We start from the raw sequence: 27,382 nt of genomic DNA on the forward strand, positions 1-27,382 counted from the left end.
TACATCATCGTCGTCATGGCTGTCATTTATAGCATCCACTGTGCATTAGGCACTGTGCTAAGTGCTCTATATGCACTGCTTAGCTACCTAAAACGTAGGTATTTTTACTGTCCCCGTCTAACAGAGAAGGTAGATGAGGTGCAGAGAGGTAAAGGCTCATGCTCGAACTCACACAGCAGGTAGGTGGTGGTGTCAGCAGGACCCTGGTCTGGCCAGTGCAAGCGCATCTGCTCCCTAACAGGGTGGTGGGAAGCAGGGCAGTGGGTACAGACACCTGGCTTCCTTGGTCAGGGGGCCGGGCTGCACCCTGGCTCTGCACCAACATCAGCCACACTGCCCCTGCCCAGACCGCATTTGCCTCATGCGTAAAGGGAGAAGGTTCAAATTCTAACTCTAGGGCTCACTAATTTTGTTCCTCGCAAATGGTTTGTGTGTGTCTCATCATAAAGTCTTTTCTAATGTTGGCATTAGTGTGGCTGATTTGTAATAACTCTCAAAATCTCTCAAAGATTTCTTCCCAACTTGACTGACAAGAGCTTGAAAGATGCCGACAGTCAGTACAGCTTAGTAACTGAGAGATGCGCATCAGAATCACAAGTGTTTTCAGTGCTCTTCAGGCAAGTGCCTTGATCTTGCTGAGCCTCAGTTTCTTTCAGCTTAAATGGGAATACCAGTGGTTGTGACTTCATAGGGTTGCTGTGGGGAACAAGCCAGGTACTCCATGTAAAGCACTTAGCGCAGGGCCGGGCCCTTGGTAAAACTGTAAATGAGAGCTGTTAGTGGAGAGGCAAAGTAGAGGACAGACTCAGGAGTTGGAGGCCTGGGTTCAAACCCTGGCTCGTTTATTAGCTGTCTCACCACAGGCAAGCGATTCAGAGTCCCAGTTTCCTCATTTGTAAATGGAGATAATAGTCTCTATCTTACAGATAGGGTAATTATGGGGATGACATGTCACCACACGCGTGGTGCCTAGGAAGGCGCCTGGCACATAGCAAGTGCCCGGTGAACATCAGCTGCTAAGGTGGTGGTGATTCGAACAGATTCAGTAGGTGAATTAGCACCAGGAACTCTGAACCAAAACCCAGAACCCACCTTCCTTTCCCCTCTCTAGACTATTTCTTTCTCCTCACAAACGCTAAATCTCCAAAGTGGTAAAAAAAAAAAAAAATGTTTATTTAATGTCAATCCTTAAAACATAGAGACCTTCAGTATTGTTTTTCCTGGGGCCACCTTTCCTGATATCTCTCATAAAAGTAAAAATAAGCCTGCTCAGAAAGAAACTGGATCTAAAAAAGGGGGTAAAATTACATACAACTTGGTTTCATTTGTTTAGCATTCAAAAATACGTAAAGAGTCTGTGCAGCGTGAGGATGGCAGTTATCCTGGGAGGTGGGGGTAACTGGGCGGAGCTTCTGGACCACTGGTGCGGTTCTGTCCCGCCTGGGTGCTGATTACGTGCATTTGCAGACTTTGTGGGAAACTCAAGTCATAAACTCTTAACGACTTCTGTACGTTCTCTTGGTATATCTTCAGTGAAAAGTTGACTAAAATAAGAATGCTTACTCAGACATCCAGTTAAGAAGCTCAGTGAGCAGCCTGAGCGCAGGCAAGGTGAAGGTCCAGGGTTCAGGCGGGCATTTTCCCAGATGAGCATAATCAGCAGATCCACCGATCCCCACGGTGCAAAGCAATGCCTTGGGAAGGTAACCAAGATTGCGAGCTCACCCCAAGCCACACCGCCCGCTCCACCCCACTTTTTTCCAAAGGCAAAAAACCAAACTTGAATTCATCAGATTCTGACCTGTGTATTCATTTAAAGGAAAAGGTCCACAAAAGGATCTGTGGGAAGAGCCCAAGCTGTGCCGTCAGGACTGGGTTCGAATTCCAGCATTACTACTTACCTGCACTGTCACCTTAGACAAGTCCCTTCCCTTTTCAACCTTAGTCATTGTCACTTATAAAATGGGAAGTGCAGTGTTTACCTTTCAAGATTGTATGAAGGTGTCTGACCCATCGGATCTGTATTCTCAGGGGCAGCTTGTCTTACTACTGCTGTTACTGTTGTCATTATTATTTATTTTGCCTATTGCGTTCTCTCCTAGTCTACCATCTTGAAAGTACTTAACTCAGATTACGTAGTGGCTCTGTTGGCACAGTTTCACTTGTAGCCACAGTGGAGACTTGTCAGGTGGAGATGGATGATGACATTGATGCAAGTGTCTCTCCCTCGAGCAGTGGTTCTCAGAAATGAGGTGACGGGCCAGGTCCCGGCCACCTCCAGATGCTTCCAGTGGTCCACACAGCGCCCTCTGGTGGACAGTCACTCACGGCTCTGAGGAACTGTTAAAAAACAGATACCAGAATGTTTTGACTGCGAATTTAAGTTCCGTCTTTAGCATTATAAGCCGAAACTTCATTAATTAGTCCTAAGGAATTTTGCGGCAGTCAGATAAACTGCCCACGAGGACTGTACCGTGCAGTGAGTAAACAAGCTCCTGTCCTGTTCCCACGTAGGTGAGTTCAGATATGTAACCCAAGACCCTCTTTCCCTCCTTGCAGAGCAGGTGACAGACACCCTTTCGTTCCGACAACAAGAACCTGCACACAACAATCCAGAAATTCTTTCTTTCTGAAACAGAATCTACCGCAAAGTACAGGGCAGCAAATTGCACACCCTTTATGAACATTGAACTGAGCAACTAGATCCTGGGATCAGTAAATAATTTATTTTATTTCAGCTGACTAGCCAGGCACTTCAGGTCTTCCCTGACACTGATGGATGGGCTCCTCTGCACGTCCGTCCTGTGTCAGTCGGAGCGGAGGTTTCGCTGCCTGCTCTGGCTCGTTCTTAGCAGGGAGTGTCTGTGCACGGCGTTTACCCGGCAGCCCTGCTGATTCCACAGGAAACGACCTGGCCCCTGCGCGGCAGTGGCCTGTGAGCGTCCACTCCCGCGCTCCGCGGTGCCACCGCAGCTGCATGCCCTCTGATGGCGGTGGTGGCCAACGCCCCCACTTTACCTCCTGCCATTTGTTTCTGAGATCGGGGTGAGAGAGTCGGACTTTGATCTGCAAGACCCAGTCTTGATCCAGTTTCCCACCAGACTTACCTATGGTTGAAAAGTTTATCGGAATCTATTAATGAAGGCTATGGCAAAGATCTGATCTTTTTAAATAATTTTAACAAAAAAATATGATTTTTAAAAGCAGTTACTGTGTGCCAAGCATTTTGCTGATCGCTCTTCTACATGCATCCTCTCCTGTTGTTTTGGCCCTATTACTAGATAGTACTGATATTATCTCCATATTTTATATGAAGAAACTGGGATATGGGGAAATCTAGTAATAATGAAGCTAGAATCAGAACCGACATCCTTCTGACGCTGAGTCCTACAGCTGACTACTCTATTATGCCCTGAGCGCAAGTACCGTATGGGTCTATGACAATTTCCGGTGTGCGGTGAACTTTCACCCCTCTTACCTTATTAAATCCACACAGCACGCTGATGACATTCCCATTTCGTGACTGAGAAGCAGGCTCGGAGCGGTTAATGAAATAACGTGATGTGTATAAAGCACTTAGTGGTGACTGGCACACAGCTACCACTTAACAGGCACTAGCTCTCGTTCCCTCACCCTCAGCCATCAGATACACACTGAGATGGCCAGTCCCAGGAGGACTGGGCCCAAAACCCAATCCATGCGCTTCACCCAACCCATCGTGCCACAGATGCCTTGGTCATTCAGAACTGGCCTTTACAAAGGAAGTGACTGCTTCCGTTCAGCCAGTCCTAGAGCTTCCGCACACCCGTCACTCTGCCCGTCCTGTAATGTGGGCACTGCTGTTTCTCCCTCCACTCCCCTCGTTGGTCAGCCGCTGGACTTTGTCCCTTTGGGTCTGCGCCTGTCCTCAGAACCCTCCCCGGCGCAGCCCTCTACGCAGCCCCCGCCTGTCACTGGAGTTGGTTCTCCGGTTGAAATCGATTTACCGTCCCTGCTCTCCCAGCCTGCAGAGTCACCAAACAAAGCCGTCATGTCTGACCATTTCTGTTTCTTGAAAACCTTCTTGGAATATTTCATCTTGCCTGCTTCATCCGTGTTTGGCCTAAAAGTACAGATGCTCTTTAAGTGTAGACCTTGGCTTGGGCTAACACCAAATTGAGGGTTTTTTTCCATTAACTGGTCACCTGTGTGCCTGATCCTGTGTGGCTGACCACAGAGTCAGGCACTAAGACATAGGTACTACCCAAACAGCCAAGACTGGCAGGGTAAAATACGTTTGGGGAAAATCAAAACTAAAAGCATCATGTGGTGGGTACCAGCCATGATCTAGAAAGCCTATAGTATCCTGTTAGTAAGTATTTGCTGGCTGGTGGCAGAAACTGAATTCTGACGCACTCGCCAAGGGGCTGCCCAGAAACCCATGTAAGCAAGGCAGAGGGGGCCGAGATGTCACAGCACACCTCTCCTTCACACGGTACCCTCAAGCAGTGCTTCCTGTCCTGACCCTGTACCAGATCCCCCAACCCCACCCCAGACCTGCTGGCTCAGAACCTCCCCTCAATTGTGAGGTCTGGGAAACCCAGCCTCACAGCATTCAAAGGGAGATAATCCTTCTCCATTCAAAGACACCAAAATGATCATGAGACGTGCGTCATGCTTAACTGCCCCTTATCTCTTTGTCCGAGGCTTGAGTTTACTGACTGGGCAGGTCAGCCTGGTTTTCCTGACTCAGTCTCAGGCTGAGAAGTGCTTTAATAGTCATGCCACTTGTGCTAACTTGATTTCTTCAACTTACCATTTGTCAATATAAGTTGTCCCCACGTCACCAAAGGGAAACATAACACACCTTGAATTCATCCCATAATACGAATATGTAATATACATAATGAATTCCATCTGTCATATTGCGCATATAGCCTAACAAAATTCCATATAGATATACAAATTCTGTATAGGATTTACAGATAAAGACTATATTATAAAATAACCTCTGCCGAAAGGTTACTTCCATTATCTCTTCATAAAACAGTCCATATGTATAATTATCCGTGATCACAGTAGATATCTATCAGAATTATCAGGTATAATAGCACACATCTTAGAGAAGGCAGAGTAGTTTCATCTCATAAACTGACTCCGGTCAGGTTTGTAATGGCTGCCCAGAGCATTATGCTGAGGCAGCGTCTTGAGCTGTGTCTGAGGGCAACATAAAGAAATTCTGTGATTGATTAAAAATGTCTGCCCTGGGCCTGAGCATGATGAGAGGCAGCATATTTGCCATCTGTTGTCTTCCCTGGTTTATCTGTCCTGTTGCAGTTCATATTTAACCCCCTAGTTGATACCTACAAGCCAGCACTCAAGGAAGACCTTATTACAGAGTTATTTTTTAGTAAACTATATGCAGAGGTAAGAAACACATTAACAGCATGAGACTACGTGAGTGAAAGCAAAGAGCTGTAGCCTGGACTTCTACTCCTCAGGCTCACTCTGACGCTAAAACTAGTTCTGTGTGGCTATATGAATAAAACATTTGCCTCGTTACTTTCCGATGGGGTACCTGTGGTGTCAAGTTCAAGTAATACATGATCTGGAAATGTGTGTTCTTAAGAGGATTGAGCTTCCTTCCACGTTTCTGTTTCATTTTCTTTTCGAATACTGAGGAGATAATCCTTCTCCATTCAAAGACACCAAAATGATCATGAGACGTGCATCATGCTTAACTCCAAAATCCTTGGATCCACTGAGTACTTTGAGGGTGGCAATGCTAGTGCGAAACAATTTTTGTGTCCCTATTGTGGCCACATGTTCTGAACCAAAATTTGTAATCAAGCTTAACAAATACTAATGAAGTCGTGAGAGAGCAGGACAGGTTCTATCGAGATGTGTTCCAGAAAGTTCCTTTGCTGCGCCAGTGCTTAGTGCAGGGATGGAGTTGCTGGAGGAGCTCCTGGCTGGGATGCCGGGAACCCTGGGTGCTTTCCTGCCTGCCTGCCCTGCTCCAGTCGCCTGCTCCCGGGTCTGCCCTTTTGAGAATTCCTGCCAAGGAGTCCCGGTTTAGTGATGGCAGTGTGTCAGACGGTTCCGGGGGCTGAGAAGGGATTGAGAATTGGGGAAAGTCGAGATTACTGGGAACAGGGTATGTGAGAGTCCCTCAGGGTTCTCCATCCTGTCTCCCGCTTCCTCAGCCTTGGCCTTCACGCTCTGACAGTGTACGTGGGCCAGACTGGGAGGAAGGCTGACTTTTCCCCACCCTGGACTGATACTGTTATAAATTCTCTTAGGAAATGGCATTACTGCTTCCGAACTCGCATTATAAGCTCAGCCGAGGTATCCATTTACCAGGAGAATAGTTTGGGGACCTAACTGCCCCAGTACAAAACATCTTTGTAACTGCCTTCTCTACAGAGAGAATTCAGCCCTCCTCTGAGGACAGGTGTATGGGATTGGACAGTCCCGGGCCCCATGTTGTAAGCTCCGCCCTTGTGACCAGGTGCTGTGCCGAGTGTTGCCGTGTGGTCACGGTCCGATTCGTGTTCAGTGCCCCTTAGTTTGCGTTCTAAGGATAATGGCCTAGTCAGGTCCACTTAGATTAGTCACCGACCACACGTTGGAGTTGGCAGCTTTTAGCTGTGTCTCCCAAACAATTTCAGATGGTTAGTCCCTCGAATGGAACCAGCGAGTTGGACCCCAGGACCCCCCCTGACCTCAGGAATGTAAGGCTCTCCTGGGTCTCATTTTAGTTGTGACCCACAATGTGATTTCGTCACCTTTTTTGGGTTCCTAGCATATTGCCAAGGCTGTGCTTTTTATACTGGAATGCATTTGATCACCGTGTGAACATACCCACTATATAAACAATGCATAGCAAGACAGGAGAGCCGGTCTTTTTAAGCCCGGCCAGATAGTATGAAGATGTGAATTATGATTATAGCTCTGTCATTAATGGGTGACATCAGACAAGTCATATCCCTGCCCTGAGCCGCAATTTCTTCATAGGAGAATGAAAGCCCCAGACTAGGTGATCTCTGAGGTCTCATTAAGCCCAAACAGCCTGTGTGTCTGATCCTGTGTGTAAATTCAGGCAAGTTTCAAAGACTTCCGTGACTGCTCTGTGGACGCTATCGATTGGCCGTGTAGATTCAGCAAAATCCACTCTGGCCAAGAGTTGTTCAGTGGCCCTCCCAGGGGGCTTTTCCAGGCTTTCGTAGGCTCTGGGTAACCTGAAGAGGAGAGGATTGTAGCTCTGCGTAAAGAGCTGCTCCAGGATTTAACAGCAGAGGGGCTTTGATAGTCTTAGATTCCGAGTTGTAGGATATTGATGAATGAACCACAGCTCATGATGTTTGAGCAAATAAACAATAACTCAGGAAATACACTGAGGCATGGAATGTCAAACACCCTAATTTTTGCCAAATTGGTGTTTTAGCTTCCGAGACGGGTGTTTTAAATATGCCTCACAGGAGTTCGTGCCTCCTGGGACCCTGGGAAACAGCTGATGGGTCGGAACACATTAGACCCAGTCGGAATTGGGCGTCAGCCCCAGCTTTGCCCTTTCGCCTGAGATTCAACTTTAATAATAATTTTAGTAATAATTAATTGAGTCGTTATTATGTGCCAGGCACTCCGCCAAGTTTTTTACATGCTTATGCCATTCTATCTTCGTGACACCTCAGGAACTGGGGCTGTTGTCTCCCTGTTTTACAAAGGTGGAAGGTCATACTCACCGAGGGAGAAGTAACTGCCCAGGGTAACACTAGTGGAATGTGCTAGCAAATCAGGATTTCCAGATTAATAGCATGGAGACCTCATGGGATGGGGGTTCCCCAGCACAATGTTTCCACAACTCCGGGTGTGAGAATGTCCCTCCTGATGTTGAATTGAACTCTTGGGGGTCACAGGGAAGAGGAATCCCCAGCGACACTCGGTGATGGGAGGCGATTGTGAGGGTTCATGGGCATTGGTTTCCCCAGCTGGACAGTCGTTCTGGATCCCAGTACTGCCGAGGCTGCGGTGTGGAGCGGGTCCCAGACAGAATTCCCCTCACCCGTCCCCCAGACTGGGGCCAGCAGGTCCCTCGTTCACATCCTTCCTGTGGCTCCTCGAGCTCCCCCGTTCTGACCCTCGTCACTGGGTCTGTGTCACAGCCCCGTGCCTGACTCCTGATGATAATGGTCATGAGTAGTAGTGGTAAAGGCCACCAGCTATGTATTAATCACTATTCCAGTCGCTTTACAAGTCTCATTTCGCTTAATCCTCCCAACAAGCCCATGAGCTTGGCACTGTCCTCATCACCAGTGTATAGCGACTGGCCTAAGTCACGTAGTTAGGAAGCAGGAAAGCCAATGTTAGAACTCACGACTCTCAGACTGCAAAGTCCCTGCCCCTCACCTCTCTGTGCTACTGCCTTTAAGTCTGAAACGGGCCACTGCTGCCTCCTGGTAGAGGTGCAGTCAGCTCTCGGTTTGTCTCTGCGCAGGGGCTGCTCAGAGGAGGTGCCCGGTCTGTGTTCGCAGGGGCGGGTGCACAGTGCTAGTTGCCTTGTATGGAAATCTTTTGGTTACTTAAAACAGACGAGGGACCCCTTGTAAACTCTAAAGCCTAGGACGGATAGTTTCCCCAGGGAGTTGTATATACATTAGAGTTGCATTTTTGTGTATTTTGAGCTGTCTTGTTAAGGAAGGATTTATATGTTGGCGTTGATGTAGGGCAGCGATCAGGCAGTGTTTTCTGCCTTTGACAGTTGGTGTGATAGTTTGCTTCCAGTGAAGTTTGACTCACTGTATCTGGAAGCTGTCAGAAGTGGGAGCATGAAAAGGTCATGACAGATGGCTGTGGATAAGTGGGTAGAGGGAAGAGCTGGGAAAGGGGACAAACGTCCTCCCTTGTTTCCGAGGGAAGGGGCTGACCCTGGCCACCCGGGGCCAGCCCCCGTGTTCTTCTTTTCCTTACCTGCCATGGCTGTGGTGGAGCCTGCCGGGTGGCACCGGGCTGGGCCCCTCCCAGCAGCGCCATCCCTTGGGTCCCTGAGAACTGCCGAAAGGAAGTAATCTTCAGTTACGGTCACTTTTCGTGATTATCAGTTACAGAATTCAACCATAGTCCCTCCTGCATTCTAAAAGTTGGAAAGGAGTACTGAATTCTGAAGTAGAAAGTGAAAAAAAATGTCATCTCTTAAAATCATTTGTCTTCATTCTTGGCGACATTTTTACTTCGGAGAAATACAGAAAAGGAAAGGACATATTTCCCACTCACCAGAGTTGACCACCATTTCCAATTTGGAGCGTGTTCTTTTCCTCTCTTTCCAATAAATACTTTTTCTGTCCTTTTCACGTAACATCCTAAACATTTTTCCAAGTCGAAGTTTTTCTTACACATAATTTTCGTGGTTGGGTTGTAGTCTATCATGAGTGGATTGACTAATCCTCTATTGTTGGCCACTTAAGTTGGGGAAATGTAAACGTAAAAGCTAGCTTCCCTTGTTTTCTTTACGTCTGTATGTCTATAATTTGAATTACTTAAAAATAGTGTATTTATATCTATAATTTGAATTACTTAAAAATAGTGTATGAGCAACACTTTAAGGGGTACTTCTGCCTTTCTTTCAGTGACTTTACATAAAAATTTTAACCAGGGCAATTAAACCATGCTCAAGTAGTCAAAAAATAGATGATAGGTAGGTAGGTAGGTAGGAAGGATTTCATGTCCTGGTTTGCCGTGTGTGAACAAAAATAGGTGTGTGTTTATTGGCACATTTGCATATTTATTTGTTCCTTGGCAAACGTCGAGATCAGAGACTAAAGACAAGTTGGGCAGAGTTCCTTATGATGTCTTCTTGACTCAACTGAGTGAGACTGTGCAGAGCAGCGGAAGGCGCCACACTGGGGAACTGGGAGGCTCTGGGTGTGAGAATGGCTTTTCCACATACAGTCTCTCCAGACGGCACCTTCACCTGCCCCAACGTGTGCTATGGAAAACACCCCGCACAGGTCCTGCAGAATAGTGTAGTGGCTGAGAGGACAGATTCTGGAACAAATTTCCTAGTTTTCTTCAAATTCCAGCTTTGCCACTTTTTAGCTGTGTGATCTCAGGCAAGTTACTTAACCTCCCTGTGTTTCAGGTTCCTCCTCTATAAAATAGGGATAAACATAGTAACCAAGTTCACGAGGTTGTCGTGAGACCTGAATCAGTGCACATAGTTTGTGCCAGTTAATGTTCACCTGTTCACCCGTCTTGCCCCTGGCCTGGACTGTGGCACCAGCCCTCCAGCTGGTCTCCACTCCCCAGGCTGCTGCCTCCTTCCAACCAAGTTGACCTGAGACTCCCACGCCAGAGACAGAAGAGGTCTCTGTTTGCTCCCAGGCTGGATTCTATGGACTCTTTCTCCAGCAGTGGGATCTGAGTGTGCTCAGGAACACAGGCTCTGGCCTGGAGTGGAAGCAGAGGGCTGCCACTTCTCCACCCAGAGCAGAGAGGGTGCAGTGGGGCCACATGCCCTGCTGTAAGAAGCTGAGATTCACACGCATCTCAAGTAGGGTGAAATTATTTAATGTACAAAAGGATTTTTCTCATCAGGAAAGATTCCCCTACAGGTTCCTTTAAATAGTGACTCCTCTAGGCAGGCAAGTGTTTTACAGATCATTAACTATTTGACTGAAAGCCTGCAGGGCAGAGAAACTTAAAAATAAAGTGTTAGGGGCCCCTGCCAATTACAGATCAATCCAAAATGAAGATAAAGTATCTGTGGAACTAGAAGTCAGTGGGAAATGTGATTTGATTCGAAAAAAATCTGATTTACACAGAACTTTTTTGGAACACGCCAATTGTTTAAATGGTGTTCCACCTGCCTGCCCATCTTGAACCTAATACATTCATCTCCCACGTCTTCATCCCCAAACCCCAGGCTTGGGGTTCCCCTCTGTGCACAGCGACTGCACAATAACCCAGGAAAGGGCGTCATTGGGAAAGTGTTCCTGTGGCCGTGCAGAGCTTAGGCAATTGATGTAGAGATACGGCTGGTAATGGATGAACTATACAGTAACAATTTGCAGATAAAAATAATAGAAGTTAAAGTGTACTTTACATGATAAAAGAAAGATGAAGGAGGACGAGAGTCTGTTACATCTGAGATGGTTACAAAAGTCCTGCTTTGTGAAGTAGGCTCTGTTGAAAAGATTGATGCAATGGGGAGTGACCTTGGCTTGGAGCAGGAGCTGGTGATGTATGTATGAGCATCCCTCTGCTAAATGGACCCAGATTTGTAGCACTAATATACATGGGAGCCCAGAACCAAACTCAGTACGGCAATAAATCAACAGCCACTTTGGGTGTCATTTCTGGTTTATATTCCACTATTGTTCTATCACTTTAATTCATGTCACTATCATCTTTTCATCTGGAACAGTTTTATATAATTTTCCAGTGGAGTTACCTGACAAATCCTATCAAATTAACAAGGCACATTAACAATATTGACTGACTGCGACTTCAAGAGTTGCAGGGCCGTAGAACAAAATTTTAAAACCGTGTCTCTCTGGTGATGATTTTTCCCCTCTCTTTCTGAGAAAGAAGTGTAGGCAGGGTTTATTCCGCATAAGAGATATGCACATTTATTTTGCTCTGCTCGTTTTGACTTTTATCAATGTCAAAATAAGAAGCAGAAGGGTCGGGGCGGGGGGGACACACGAAAAAACACTTGCTACCAACAACCGTGGCGTAAGTACTTTACCTCTGTCAGGGAACTGTAGAAATGTCCAGATCTTTAACAATTAATGACCAAATTGGAGGGAAGAGTGTAACTGGGTAGTCGTAATCTATTTTAAGTGATACATTCTCACCCTCCTGAAATCATCTGGACCTGAACGTCCAGAGTCAATTGGACTTATGACGTTGTGCCTAATTGAAATATGGTGTTCCTGAAATATGTCTAATGACAAATTCCAGCATTCGATTAATAAAAAAATACTAGTTGTTTGTCTTTTCCAACGACCACCGAGCGATGACCGGGGTTAAGTGGCCGCACTGCATTGTCCCCTCCGCAGACGGCAGGCGGGACTCGCTCAGCCTGTCTGGTCGCCTGCCTTTGTCTGCCTGCGGCTTGACGTTCTTTATTCATAAGATAAAACAGAACCTAACAAGTGTGTGGCAGATCTCATCGCCAGAGTCGTATGTGTGTTTGTTTTCTTTTTTAATTTTAAATTTGCTCTCAGACTATGGTCACTGTGGAGTTTTTCGTTTTCGTTTTTGTGTTTTGTCATTTTTGTTTTGTTTTGTTTTTCGATCTGTTTCTTTTATCTGCTTTTCCTTTTGGCCTACTAAGTTTTCTCACATTGTATTGAAAAATTTCTAAGTGTGAGTCATAAGTGTGAAATGTATTAACTCGGTTTTTTCTGTCGCATTGTGTACATTTGATTGTTTTATTTCTTATATCTTTACTTCATTTTGCTCTTTTCACTTTGACCCTGACCTTTAAACTCTGGCCTAAAAATTAATTACTTTCAAGATTCCATCTGGGGCCCGCTCTCGAAGGCATATTGAAGATTTTTGTCTCATTTCATGACCAGAAATTCTCCATCTTCAACCAAAGAGAAAAGAGGGAGCACGGAGCCCGGCTCCCGTGAGTCGGGCTGAGCGCGCACTGCTCGGTGACGCCAGCAGAGCAGTGGCGGTGCGTGTCCGGTTACCCCTGGACGCCATCCGCCCTTGGGTTCCCTTTGTTCTCCTAACGCCCTCGCTCCCAGTCCCCGCACAGTGTGTCACGTCTTCCACAGTTCGGAAAATGAAACCCGAAGGGCCGGGGTTTAACATTCCGGATTCCTGTTATAAAGTCTTTGTTGCATGAAGCTCACACCGACTGCTCTCTCTCTCAGTGGAGAAGCGACCTCCACAGCCTGAAGCCAGGCGCCAAGACTTAAACTTGGAAGATTTTATGTAAAGGACCCTCTGATCCTCCCGTGGCTTCCTTTAAATTTAGCTTGGATAATTATTTAGTGTCAGAGAAGGGAAGAGCTAGATTTTTTTTTTTTTCCCTATTTTTAGTTTGTAAGGTTTTTCAAGATCAGAAACTCTTCATTGGTAGCTTAGCTATTTAGGCATAGGTTATATTACAGATTTATCTGTCCAACCCAGATCTTATTCTAGAACGACAACAACAAAAAGACCACTGATCATAATTGGTTTTTAAACGAATCTTATAGTATAGTTATTTAATTACAGTATAGAGGTAATTAATGTAGGATTGACACAATGTAGGTAAACTCTATATTGTACCTGTGTTATATCTAAGATGTATTTCTTAATGCCTTTTTATATATAGTTTTAAGGCGTCCCCTTCCCCAACTCACCCACCCAGGAAACCAGACTGTGCAACTTCTTGTGCCATTTGGAATCTCCCTGTGTCTGTCTTAAGCCCGTGGCCCTCCCCTGAGCCCCAAGAAATAGCACATGTTCTCCAATAGAGGATTTACAAAGCAGGTCGAATGATTACACCGAAATCACTTACACCTTCCACTTCTTGTGGCTTCTTTTTTTTTTTGTCCTCCCCCCGGCCTTACAGGTATCTCTGGAGACAAAGTAGAGATAGACCCTGTTACGAATCAGAAAGCCAGCACTAAGTTTTGGATTAAGCAGAAACCCATCTCAATCGATTCTGACCTGCTCTGTGCCTGTGACCTTGCTGAAGAAAAAAGCCCCAGTGAGTAGTCCCTTTTATTTATGTCTCCTTTCTCTCTTCCCCCTCTTCCCCTCAATGTGCTGGGTGCCAGGAGAATATATTACCACCGTGTCCTTTTTTCCTTGGGTCTGTTTAATTCATTACCAGAAATTTCTTTTAATCAAACAGGATTGTATTATGGTGCCCAGAGCCTGACATGGGTCCCCATCCTGTTCAGCGTTGATGTCAGCAGAGAACCTCACAGCTCTTGACCCCAGTAGCCCCACCCCCGGGCACGGGGGAGGGGCGGGAGGGGGAAGGCTGGGGACAAACTCCTGCTGAGGATGGCAGTCACCAGGGCCCTCATTTCACTTCGTGCACCCTCCCTCTTCCCGTTTGGGGGACTTGACCAGTTAGACTTGGACCTGCCTTCCTTCCTTCCTGGCCAGACCGAGGGAAGCTGGGGGATTTTCTATGGCAGCTGAAGACTAGATTTAGATGTCCATCATGCCTAAGTGTCAGCACCCTCCAGATTATTGGCATTTGCGCGACCTACCAGCTCGTAATTAAACTCCCGCCTGCTCCCGCAGAAGAGCTCGCTGCCGGTTTGACGCTCCTCTGTTTAAATTATGAAAGTAGATAACAGTCTGGTTGTATATCTTGACGTATTATATTTTTGCAGTTAAGTAATTGAGTGTAGCAGTTAGATTAATCATTTTTAGGACTTCAGTCCCATCAAGGGACAGAAAGGGTGCAGATCACAATGAAATTCCTCCATGGAAGAGAAAAGTTTAAACTGTATAAGGATTCGTTGGGTGCCTGGAGAAGGCTATGCGCCTAGTGGTCCTCAAAGGCTGTCAGTGTTGCCTGTGGACTCCTTAACATGCGGTCACCCTCGGCCCCCGCCTTGGGTTCCGATTCAGCAACTTGGAGTATGACTCTCGAGCATCTAAAATTATTGTTAATCGGCTTTTTTCCAGTTTCCACTAAATTTGAGAACAAATATTATAAGGAACGACATACCCAAAAGGAATAATAAGAAATGTAAAGTCCAGCAAGTGTTTATAATATGGTTCACGTGTTTGAGATAATACTGACTAAACAGGAGCCTAAAGAGCACGGAGCCCCTGGCTCCCCGGGGCCTCCAGACTGGGCACGAGCCACGTGGTCTCATTTACGGGCAAGCGTTTAATTGTTTTGTCAGATCCAGCGATGCCAGGCTGTGTCGTCTCCTCCTTTCAACTCATTGGCCTACAGCTTGACAAGAAGGGAGAACTTCGGGGTGTAGGGAGAAAGGAGTCAGGCCAGGCCCTCCCCACCCCCCGCCCTTCCTGTCATCCCGCGAGGCCTTGACTCTGTGAGGTGGCCGCTGGCAGGGGCTGGTGTGAATGGTGTTGGCAGCTCTGGGGTCCTTGTCCCCAGGCTTCCAGATCCCCCGTGCCTTTAGATAAACACCCTCTTCCTAATCCCTCTCGCTCCAGCTTGTCGACCAATAAAGATGTTATTATTCTAGCATCTTTCTTCCCAAGAACTCAGGATGCTTTGAAAAGTAACATTTATGAATCTCCATGTGTCTGAGAAATGAAAGACAATCACATACATGTTGCATAGAGGGATCAGCTTGGTGGGAACGTCGGAGAAAGAGCTGGGAACAGGATTCAGGTTTCTCTTACACTCACGTCAAGACACTCACCACCAAGAAACCCTGATTCAGGCTCTGAAAGGTGAGGGATGTAGCACACCCGGCCTAGCGGGGAGCGACGGAAAGGTGCATGGCCACCACCTCCCAGTTTTCTCTTGGGATCAGTCACTCAGGAGGTAATTGTCACCCCACCGTGAGTGAGGCCGGGCTCCAAGAATTGGGGATGCAGAGCAGACGTGGGCCCCACAATTTCAGTGTTGACAATCCAGCAAGAGAGCCTTTGTCTTCTTTTCAGGCCTGCTGGGTTGCTCTGGGTGAAAACCGCGCATGTGGGTCTAACTGAGGTGTCTTCCCCTCTGTCTCTGGGTCCAGAGACCTAGAAATGATGATACTTTCCTGAATAAAGAGATGCACTGCTATGAAACACTTCCTAAGTCCCTGTTTCAAACCGTGTTCCTCAGGGGACCTCTAGGGGCACACGCATGTGTGCGTGCACGCGTGCATGTGTGGACATAAAGCCTCCCCTTCAACCAAAGGAGCTCAATCTTTTTCTATTTTGAGATTCTGCATTTAAAAAGTCAACTCTTAAAATTGTTGTATTGCTTAAAAAGAAAAGGTTTAAAAGATAGAGACTTACAGAATAAAAATCAGACTCAGCATAGCCTTTGCAGACATTGGCTACTGCAGGCTCACAGCCCAAAATTTCCCATCCAGAACTTGGGCCATGGACGCTGTGAACTTCTCGTACACAAGCACACCTCAAAGCCTGTGCTGCTGCTGTTCCCACTGCCTGGCCTGCACCTCACCCCCACCCTCTAACTTATGGACACCTCTGTTTCCCTATGCCCAGCCCACTCATTTTTCAAGAGCCAGCTCACCAGGCAGCCTCTCTCTGTAACTTTGCCCCTAGGCGTTTGTACACACCACTGGTAAAGCACCTCACACACTGTTCTGTATGTCTCTCTGGATTCTTCCCCTCTCTTCCGCCCATCTCCATGCCGAGCTGATTGCCCCAGGAGCCGAGTTCTTTGTGCTCGGCCCCTAGCACAGTGCCTGCAGTTGCCCTCAGTGTATGTTCGCTGTCTTGAAATTGAACTTAATAAGGCCAGAATTTAGAAACCAAAAGTTATTCAATATAATTTATGTTGTAAAGTGCCCAAACAAAGATATATTAAATGAATCGGCTTGATGCTGTGTTATTTTTTTTTTTTTATGATTTCCAGTATCTTCATCAAATTAATTCAGTGAGTTAATCTAAAAAGTTCATCTTCGAGACCATCATCAGACCTCAGAATTAATCTACGGGGCTGCTTCTTTTTTTAAAGGATTAATGGTAACCCTTTTTATCTTTTGTGTCTGTTGAACCTTAGAAAAAAGTTATTTTAACAGCAGTAAAGAAATGAAAGTCACTATATTTCATAAGTTTAGCCCGTGATTTTTATCAGCATAGTGATGTATGTTTGTAGCTGAGTTCACATCAAAAATTATTCTTGGGGCCTTCTTGAATGAATTATGGCAAAGAGAGAGAGTCTAGAAGTAGATAAGGTTTTTGATTTCTGCAATATATTTCCTTTTTCATGTTTTTATCTCTCATAACACAAGTGTCTTGCCGAAGACGGGAACGTGTGACCAACTGGAATAATTTAGTTGTGAAAACAGAGCGGACGTGTTATTAAACAGCCTTCTTTACAAAAAGGCATTAAGTGTCGGGAGGATAATGAAGTTGTTCCCAGTCTTACTTGAGACGTGTTTGTCAGAGTTTTGAACAAAAAAGAAATGGTTTTTAAAAACCTTCGAATGCGGCCAGTCTGCAGTGTTTATTGAGAAAGCCGCTGTCAAACCATTAATTTGGTCGTCATAAGGAGCACGACGCAAGTTGAATTGATGCCGTATCCAAAAAGTGTGTGTGAATAGCTGACTTGGCAGAGGGACCGAGCATCAGAGCGCCTGCAGCGAAACCCATAATTACATATATTGTGGAATCAGAAAGACGCACACTGGGAAGCCATGCTCCATAAATAGCAGTTCCGCGGCTCTTCTCCCCCGAACTTCTCCCTCTTAGGCCATGTTCTCAGAGGGAAGATTTATTGCCCTGTCCCTGTGAATGTTTAAGAACCTGGAACTTAACGACTAAATAGATACGTGCCTTATAAAGAAAGCCATACGTAAAAATATGGACTCTTACCAGAGTTAGTTGAGAACATCTGGGTGTCAGAAGCCCTGAGAAATTAAGAATAAACTCTGCCTTTCTAGACTTCAAAAAAAAAAAAAAACCCCACCAGTGTATGCTGCCATTGTAATTCAAATCAGCGATTTCTCCGTCTGGTTTTGCCACTCCTTAGGATTTCTTTTGCTGTTTTGAAGGATGTCACAGACCTCTAAAAGATAAATTAATTTTAGTTCATTCTAACTGAACAAAGATGTGTGTGGCACATGGAGAATGTCTCCGTATCAGAAACTACCCGGGTTAAATTGTCTCAGAGAAATAATTCTCCATCGTTAATACAGGTCCACACGTAGGCTTTGAATGCGGCGGGCTCTCTTTTTAAGTACTAGCCTCGAATTCCGACACTGAAACAAAAGCAAGGGACCTTTCTGTGAAACTAGCACCCATCAGAGGCTCTCGGCTGTATTTAAGTGAAGCACCAGACTCACCCAGGCCAGGTCTGGTTTTATCATAAGAAGGTTGTGCAGGTTTAGAGTCTTTCAAGGAAGCAGCCTATCATTAAGGAATCAGATTTAAACCTCAATAAAGTAGCTGTCGTCTTTATAGCTGAAAAGACCTCTGTATCTCAATTAAGTATAGTTAATATAAAATCTTAAGGAAGCAACATAATAAAGGTAACCTGATTACGTTCTCTTGCAATAGTATAATTTCAAGGAAATCTGATTCTCTCGATGCTGGTTATGTCGGTGGGGGGTTGTTTGTTTGAGATTTGTTTTTTGTTTTGTTTTGTTTTGTTTTGTTTTGTTTTGTTTTCTTTTGTTTTGTTTTGTTTTCGGCCCAAAACACTGTTTGGATCCCGGATGGGAACGCTGGGGTTATGAGTGCACCACAACTGCTGGCGACTGTTAAGCCCTCGCGGGACTAGGGCCTGCTAGATATTCGCGATGAGATTCAGTTAAGGTCGTGAGTTAAATTAGCTGGGCTTATTGGTGACCTCCCGCTTAAATGAATCTTTCTTTTCATAAGTACTTGACAAGATCTGTAAAGTAGTGTATTTAATTTACTAATTAAATTAAAGCTCCTGAATAATGATTTGTCCACATTGATTTAGCTTAAATAGAAAAGATCAGCATTGTTGTGATCTTCAGGAACCTTAATGGCCGAGCCAGTTAGACACAAAGGCCTCTTGTGTTTTATAGGTCAGAAGTACATAGGTAAGCCCGGGCTGTAATTGAATTGCCTGCACTGCTCCCTGCAGTTGCCGATTTCCTCTGCCTTCCCGGGCCATTGTTGGGCTGGGGCTTAAGAGAATGTTAACGCGGTAATAGGCACAGGGCCTTCCCCATTATACGTCTTGCTATCGAGCGGTTCTGCATGACTAGTTAAAGAAGATGGCAAGAAGATTAATGAAAGCAAGGCTAATACAGAAGGGGGTACTTTTGCAAGACTTCTACCGAGGAGATATTAGAGCTGAACCAGAGCTTGGCTTTTTCTTTATCCTGTGACCTTTGAACCCGCCTTACTGTTGAGAGCTGCCAGGGAAGTCGACATTTTGATTGATGTTGGTACACGAGTCAGTCTTTCCCATTGAATTCCACATCTGCACGAAAATAGCTTTTCCAGCAGAATTCATACTGGCTAGAAGTGATAGCCAAATTGATGGCTGAAATGCTTTTATGTAGTTTTCATTTAATTCTAAAGATATTTGATGGTTTAATTCAGTGTCCAGTTTTCATGGATTATAAACATTCACTTATATGTCCTTAATGGGTTCATCAGCTCCTAGTGAAAAAACCAGTATTAAGAGTGTTCACAGGTTTGCAGACAGAGCTCCAAGGAGGCTTTATGGAGGAGTAAAAGCAGCCATCAAACAAACCCTTCACCATCCTTAAAAAAGAAAAATCAGTCTGAGGACCCAGGCAATCTGACTTTCGGGGTTTTGTACATAAAGCAAAAAGTCTGTTTCTGGAAAGCTGTGGATGGGGAAGTCTGAAATTTTGCCTCTGTACCCCACCTTAGCCCCAGCTGAGAGGTTCTCCTGATCTACTCGAAAGCTGGGTTCCTTGACTTTGACCTTGAGACACTAGCATTCCATCTGAAAGGGATTGCTCTGGTCTGCTCATAAGACAGCCCTGTGCAGATACGAACCTCTGCACATGTTCTCACTAATTCTGTTACCTTGCTTGTGGAGGTGCAAGCCGTGCATGCATGTGTGTGTGTCTGAGTGTGCCTGTGTGTGCATCTTCCACCCTCTCTCCCAGCAAAGAGTGGCAGAAGGACTCAGGTTTTGTCACTAAAATTGGCCTGGGTGCACCCCAGCCCATACACTGAACCTTCTGGCCACCCGATTTCTTTTCTCCCTCTTTGACAACGGTACTTCTAGCAGAGAAAACGCATGTGCACACACACTCGTGTGCCAGGTATCCCAGTTCCTAAGGGAGGAGGTCCCCAGGAATGTCGTCATATCCTTTAAATGCCCATGAGAATGTGTGAAAGGGAAACGAGGGTGACGTCAGCCGCCGCTACACCCGAGGCCAGTGAGTGGGCGTCCGCGGCCACGTCCGCGTGTTCTAAGCCCCGGTGAGGAAGCCGCTTGCGTTTATACCCAAATAGACCTGTAGCCCAGAAGGACTACAGCGCATCCTCAGGCTCTGTAGATTTCCAGGAGGTCCAGGCACTTCTCACGTTGGGTGGGCAAGCTGTGTTGTGTCTCTGTTCTCTGACAAGGACTTATTTCATAAGTTCCAGATCAAATACGGTAAGTACTGCTCGATTACAGAGCACAACGGACTCTAACATATTAAATGCCCCAGTTATTGAATTGCCTTTTCATAAGAGTACTCTGGAGCGCAATCAGGAGCAGGCAGTGCCTCATCCTTTTAACAGATATGTTTCCTAGCCCTATTAAAAGGGGTCTTCATCTCTCCTGTCAAAGGGAGTCTGCTGGGGTTTTTTAGTTTAATTACACTATCCAATTAAAACTCCTTGCTGCATTTGGATGCGCCTCTCCTTGGGCCTGAGTGGATATGACATTTACAAGGCTCGCCTTTCAAGCAGACAATAGTGTGATTGATGAGGTGCGCCTTCACCGGAGGAGCAGAGTGCCTGTGGAAGTGCTGCTTAGTGCATTTTGATTTATTTATCATCTCCTTCCAAAACAAGGGAGCTGCCGGGAGATGGGTTTAGGCAACCAGGGAGACCACCTCAATTTTTCCAAGTGTATGGGAGGGAAAGACCTGGAGCGTGCCACAGGATAATGGTGGAGAAAAACGATGAGCACAGGGCCCGTCTGCATCATCCAATGCCAGGCTGCGTTCTTAAGTTTCCTGACTTCAGTTTGCTTTCCAGTAACCTCAGGCTGCAACTTGCTGTTAAATAGTCCATCTCTGTGTTTCAGGGACCGTTTCTCTGAGGCCGAATAACATTGGCCAGACCCCTGCAAACTTAGCCCATGGGAGCCAGCCCAGCATGTGACCCGTTGGCTGACCCTGGCCACGAACTGGCATCCGACGTTTGTACCAGGCGTGCCTGACCATGCTCCCGGCCGCACCCTCCAGAAATCCAGCGGCTTCTGTCCAGGGACTGGTCAGAGCTCGGAGGCTCTCTAACTCCACCTGGACATGCTGATCACAGAAAAGTTGCCTCTGGAATTTAGAATCAGTCAAGTGACGCTCTTCAACAAAGAGGTGGAGGCCCAGTGGAGAACTTCTCAAGGTTCTAGCGAAAAGGCAAACCTAGCACCTCGTTCTTAACCTACTGCGGCTGTTTACCCTCCGCGTTTGATGGAAGAGCCTTGCTTGCTCTTGGCTGATTCCACATTCCAGAGGCAGCTCTTAAGCCCGTCTCTGCGGTTCCTGGAAAAGAGGCATTTTGGTATGGCGTGTGGTCTCTGGAAGGGTCAGCACTCTGAATTTAGGATGCAGGAGATTTTTCTCTGAGGTCCAGACAGATGAGAAGAACTTAACTCCCATAATTATTATCAGGTACTAGAGTTGCTCATAGGGGATGTTGGGGGCACGTTTGCTAACTTCGTAATATGTAGGTATGTCTGTGTTTGTGATCAAAACTGGCCGGTGGGTTTTCTTACATTCTCTGTAAACTTTCTTCATTTTCCCATAGGACTTATTAACGTAACAAGAAAGAATTGACTTATGTTGATTGGAATATTGATATTTGTTAGAATAGAAAACATTTTGGGGATATCGACTTTTTTTTCTCCTAGGAAAGTGTTCTTTTCGCTATTAATTGTTGACTTGGGCTTATGGACCCATAATAACAAAACAGTTATCTAGGTACAATGGAAAATTTACATACATTGCATTTTCCTAGATTTTGATTACCATTTCCTCAAATTCTTTCTCGATCTTAACATCAGAAGAGACCCTAATCGAAAGAAGGGTGAGGGCAGGGACTGTTCCCTACAGAAAAGCTCTGTGCTCAAGATTTCTCAGCTGCATAAATGAGGGAAAGATCTGCTTCCCTTGCCTCCTGCCAAGCTCCAGATTGTGTTTTCATAATAAATAAATGGAGCGCTTAGATTTTAAGTTATTCTTATAGACATAGAAAAAGTAAGCCATTCTTTTATTAAAATCAAACTGTGTATATTGCTTACGAGACTCCCATAGGCAACTTCCAGGACAGGGTAACTGCTAACAGATCAGCCCTTCTAGCATAAACGACGGGAAAACTGCACAAACTAGAAGAAACTCTTTTTAGACTCTGGAAAACAGGCAGTGCAGGGCTGGGAGCCCTGAGAGAAGAGACACAAATGAGCTGGGACCTGCTCTCACGTCAGCTTTCTGCCAGGGTTTCCCAAGGAGCAGGTGGCAGTCTCAGTGAGCTGGGAGACAGCAGAGTTGGGAGAGGCTGAAGCGACAAATTTGCAAAATAAAGTATGAAGAGGAGGAGGCTACACTGAGAAAGAGCTCCAGCAAGAGGCCCTTGAGTCTTCTGCTATGTACTAAGCTGCACACGCCTATCGTGGGACCTCACAAGGCTGGTCAGAGCACAGCTACTGAGGTGCCGTACACTTGAGCTCTGGCCGACCAGAGAGGAGCATCCAGGGCACTTAAGGCCATATCCTACAAGTAAAGCTAATAAACTGGCCCTGTATTAAAGACTGCTCTAATCTTTACCTCAGAAAGCTTTAAAAGGAGTCCTGAAAGGATCAGACTGATCCAGAAGTACATTAACTGCCTGCCAGAACAAAGCCCAATACTAAAGGATGACAACGAAATACACACACCCCACAATGTAACGTTTATGGTGTCCAGCATTCAGTCAAAAACTACTAGACATGAAAGAAGCAGGAAAATGTGTCCTATAACCAGGAGAAAAATCAATCAATAGGAACAGCCACAGGCAAAGATGATAGAATTAGCAGATAAGTACAGTAAAGTCAATTAACATCATCAATGGGTTCTTGGAAACTGTAACTTTAAGCAAAACGACGTATAACAAAACCAGTTTCAGCATCGGCTAATTGACATAAACAAGCGTTAAGTTTCTACAGCATATTTGTGGTCACAAAAACATCATTAAACTTCTAAAAACCCAAAACAACTCTAATATTAAACACTGAAATAAATGTGAACTCTACATACATCAATAAAAACAAGATTATTATTTCTCAACCTACTTACTCCGGTTCAAGGTCATGGTGGCTGGAGCCTATCCGGGCAGCTCTGGGCGCAAGGTGGACAGCAACCCTAGACAGGACAGCATTCCATTGCAGGGTGCACTCACCCCCATACTCAGGCCGAGACAATGTAGACACACCAGTTAACCTAACACTCACACATCTCGGATGTGAAGGAAAGGAGAGAACCTGCAGAAAACCCGTGCAGACACAGGGAAAGTGCACACTCCACACAGGCGGTGGCCCTGGCCAGGAATCAGTTGTTTTTTTCTCATCAGCGTTAGTGAAACGTTGAACAAAACGTTACTCGAAGACCTGCTGTACTTTAAAAAAAGGTATTATAAATATGTTCAAAGATTTAAAGAAAAATGAACTCAAAAAGAAGAAAAATGGCAACTATTACAAAAGAACCAAATGAAAATTCTAGAGCTGAGAACTACAATACCTGAATCAAAAAATTCACTGATGGGAGCAGATTAGGAATATTAGTTAAACAAGTCAGTGCGTTAGTTATCTATTGCCACATAACAAATTGCCCCCAAACTTGGTGGCTTGAAACAACAGCAACATTTATTATCTCGCAGTTTTGTGGTCAGGAATCCCGCACAGCTTAGCCGGGTCTTCTAGCTCAAGATCTCTCACAAGACTGCAGCAAGGTGTCAGCCAGGGCCATAGTCATCTCAAGGTTCACTCAGGGCAGGATCTGCTTCCAAGCTCACTTCGTTGCTTGAGTTCCTGCCAGAGTTCATTTCCTCGTGAACACCCTTAGTTCCTTGTCACTTGGGCCTCTCTATAGGGAAGCTCATAAGGTAGCAGCTGGCTTTGTCAAGGTAACCGAGAGCAAGAGAGTATTAGCAAGGAAGAAGTCACAATCGTTGGTAACCTAGTCTCAGAAGTAACATCTCAAACTTTCACTGTATTTTTTTCATCAGTAGTAAGTCACTAGGTCTAGCCTACAGACGAGATTACACAGGGGTGCGAAAAACAGGAGGTGGGATCCTTGGGAGCCATTTCAGAATATCCCTACACAATCGGTGAACTTTAAGACAGGACAATAGAAACTATTCAGACCAAAACAAAAAATGGATGAAAAGAGCAAAGATTGTGGAATGACATCGGGTGTTCCAACATACGTAATTGGAGTCTCAGGGATGGAGGAGAAAACTTTTCCAGATTAGATTAAAAATATCAGTCCACTAATCTTGGAAACCCAGTGAAGTTCAAATAGGATAAATACAGAGAAAACCACATCAAGGCACATTATAATCAAATTGCTGAAAAGCAATGATAAAGAGAAAAATCTTAAAAGCAGCCAGAGAAGCCAAGATAAGAATGATTGCTGACTTCTCGTCAGAAATAATGCAATCCAGAAGACAATGGAGTGACATCTCTAAAGTGCTGAAAGAAAGTCTGTCGACCTAGAATTCTATATTCAGTGAAAACATCCTTCGGAAATGAAGGCGAAATAAAGACATTTTCAGACATTAAAAAGATGAAAGAATGTGTTGCCTTTAAACCTTCACTATAAGAAATGTTAAAGGCTGAAGGGGGAAAATATACCAAATCGAAACCCAGATCTGCACAAAGAAATTAAGAGCACTCAAAATGTCACCATTACCAACTGTGTGGAATAAACCGGGAAAGGAAATAAGCAAAACAGACCTCTTTAGGGGGGATTGGCAAACTCTGGCCTGTGGGCTCAATCTAGTCCACCACCAGTTTTTGTATGGCCTGTGAGCTAAGAATGAGCTAAGGTTTTTACAGATGAACATTTGCAATTAATTTGATGGTAGGGGATACTAATTTTGAATTCCATTGAAGCGAAATGTTATTCTCCCTCTCCCCGCCCCCCCAAATGCATTTGATTGTTACATTTTGACTTTTGTCAAAAAAAAAAAAATGGAATTTTTTTTTCTCCCTAGTTATATAAGAATCTACAAAGTATCTTTAATTTTGCTCTTGGCCTACAAAGCCTAAAATATTTATATCTGGCCCTTTACAGGAAAAGTTTGTTTGTCTTAGAGAATGGAGGTAAAAATGAAGGGGGCCTGCCACATGCCAGGTAGTGTCCCGAGCACTTTATGTGCACTACTTAATTCTTACAACAACTCTGTGAGGTTTTATATACATTCATTATAGAATTTTATGACTGTTGATTTTATCCTAGCAACAACTCCATGAGGCAGATATTATTTCCATTTTACAAATGGGGAAACAGGCTTCAAGAAGTTACATAACTTATCCAACATTATATATAAATGATGATAGAGCTTTAAATTCTTTGTCACTGACATGAAGCCAAGGCACTTAAACTTCTGTGGTTTTTTTTTTGATGGACTCAGAGTCTGTGAAGTCTTTTTTAAAACCAATTTTCAACCATATTTGGTTATCTGATTTCTCTTCCTAAAGGATGTTAAATGCAGAAAAGTAGAGGAGGAGAGAAATGACAACTTAATAAAGACAGTAGGAAGTGAAAACTGACAAGAGTTGACCAGAAATGAAACAAAAGCTCTTAAAAAGCGGTCCGAGAGCCCAGTAAGCACAGCAGTGTGGCAGCGCGCAGCGATCTTGTGGCAAGACATGGAGTGTTTTGCAGTCCCAAGGGAATCAGGACGCATCTCCTCCCAGTGTGGGAGGAGAATATGTGTCTCAAGGGAAAGGACTTGATAATTGTCTGAGTTGCAAGCCGAACTAGCCATTCGTTTCATGGAACACCGTTTCTACCTGAATGAACTGACAGACTCTGGTTATTCAACTCAATATTTAGCAGACATTTTCTTGAAAATGAAGGAAGTGGGCCCATCATGTCACTTCGAGGAAAACAAGTAATAGTATTTGATGCTAGTGATGAAATTCAAGCTTTCAGGTGACAATTAGAATTTTGGGAAACTCGTATCTATCTCTGAGCTTGGATTTTCATTTCTTAAAGATTTTTCTGATGAGATCAGCAGTGATATTAATGGATGTGATTTTTTTGATACTGTATAATGAAACGTGTCAACATTTAGAAGACCCGCATAACTCAGTGAACTAATATTTTCCAGACTACTGCATTGATGTTACAAAATCACGCAAGCGTGAAAGATTCATTCAAAGTGCAAGACAGACCGATGGATTTTAATGTAACAGAATACAAGTTTATTAATGTTGTTTTAGGTTCCACATTACAACTCATCTTTAAGAGGCTACTGTTTATCAAGTCTGGTATGGTATCAAAAGAAGAGTATTAAAGTGTACCTCTCTTGTCCAGAAACCTCTCTCCAAGGCTGGCTTTTCTCCATGTGCTTCTACCAAAACAATATATCACACCAGATCAAATGCAGAAGCAGATAGGATAATCTAGCTGTTTTCCGTTAAACCAAATTTTAAAGACATTTCAAAAATATAAAATAATGTCACTCTTATTAAACTCTGGAGAAACAGAATATTTTTTCCATTAAAAAACACAATGTCATGTTAACTTGTCATGGGTTTATTGTTATCTTAATGAATTATTAAATATTTTTAAAGCTCAGTTTTCGTTTCTAATATAGTAAATACTGCTTCGAGGGCTCCTCAGTAATGCTTAAGAGTGTAAAGGGATTCTGAGACCAAAAAGTTTGAGAATTGCTGATCTAGAGACTCAGTCATCTTAAGCTTGAACTTTGAAGACAATGGGAAAAGGAGCACTGCAGAGTTCTAAGGAGGGGAGCGACGTGGCCACATGTGTGTTAGAAAAGGATGATTCCTGTGGGCAGATGTTCGGATCTGAAGAAGACATCGAAAGTAGGAAAACAGAGGAGGCAAAAGATGATCAGGACGTGGCTGAGGGCTGTGCTCGCCGGATGGAAGGGGATGGAAGATGAATATGTGACAACTGTGTAGGAGACCAAATGCCTGGACTTGGCTTGGTGGGTGGTGAGGCCTTCAGTTGAGCTAAGAGAGCTTTTGATTTAATGGAAAATGTTGCCATCATTTGTGGACATGCTGCACTGGGGGCCATGTGACGATGGCCGCCGTACTCACTGGTTGGCTCTAAAACCCTGGGGAAAGCTCTGGGCCACATATCTGCTTCGGGATCATCGACATACGAGTAGTAATGAAAGCCTAAGGGGCAAATCTGACAGGAGACATGTAGAATTCGAAGAGATCAGGGTCAAGGATAGGACACTGGGGAAGACAGTCACTTAAGGGACAGATGAAGAACAAAGACGGTCACAAAGGAAGTGCAAGAAACAGATCGACTGGAGAAGCCCACAGAAGCATCCGGTCACTGTGGCTCCATGGGAACCCAGGGAGCAGAAGACT

General features: G+C 44.9%; 1 protein-coding gene across 1 annotated transcript in view; it reads left to right on the forward strand.

Annotated features, from left to right (window-relative positions):
* MAPKAP1 (mitogen-activated protein kinase associated protein 1) overlaps positions 1 to 27,382 on the forward strand; it is a 238,846-nt gene that overhangs the window by 199,692 nt on the left and 11,772 nt on the right. Inside the window, exon 10 of the mRNA XM_023533072.1 lies at positions 13,553 to 13,690. Coding sequence (XP_023388840.1) covers positions 13,553 to 13,690 — 138 coding nt within the window. The remainder of the gene's footprint in view (positions 1 to 13,552; positions 13,691 to 27,382) is intronic.

Source organism: Pteropus vampyrus, unplaced genomic scaffold (genome assembly GCF_000151845.1).
Source record: "Pteropus vampyrus isolate Shadow unplaced genomic scaffold, Pvam_2.0 Scaffold95, whole genome shotgun sequence".
In the NCBI taxonomy this organism is placed as follows: Eukaryota; Metazoa; Chordata; class Mammalia; order Chiroptera; family Pteropodidae; genus Pteropus; species Pteropus vampyrus.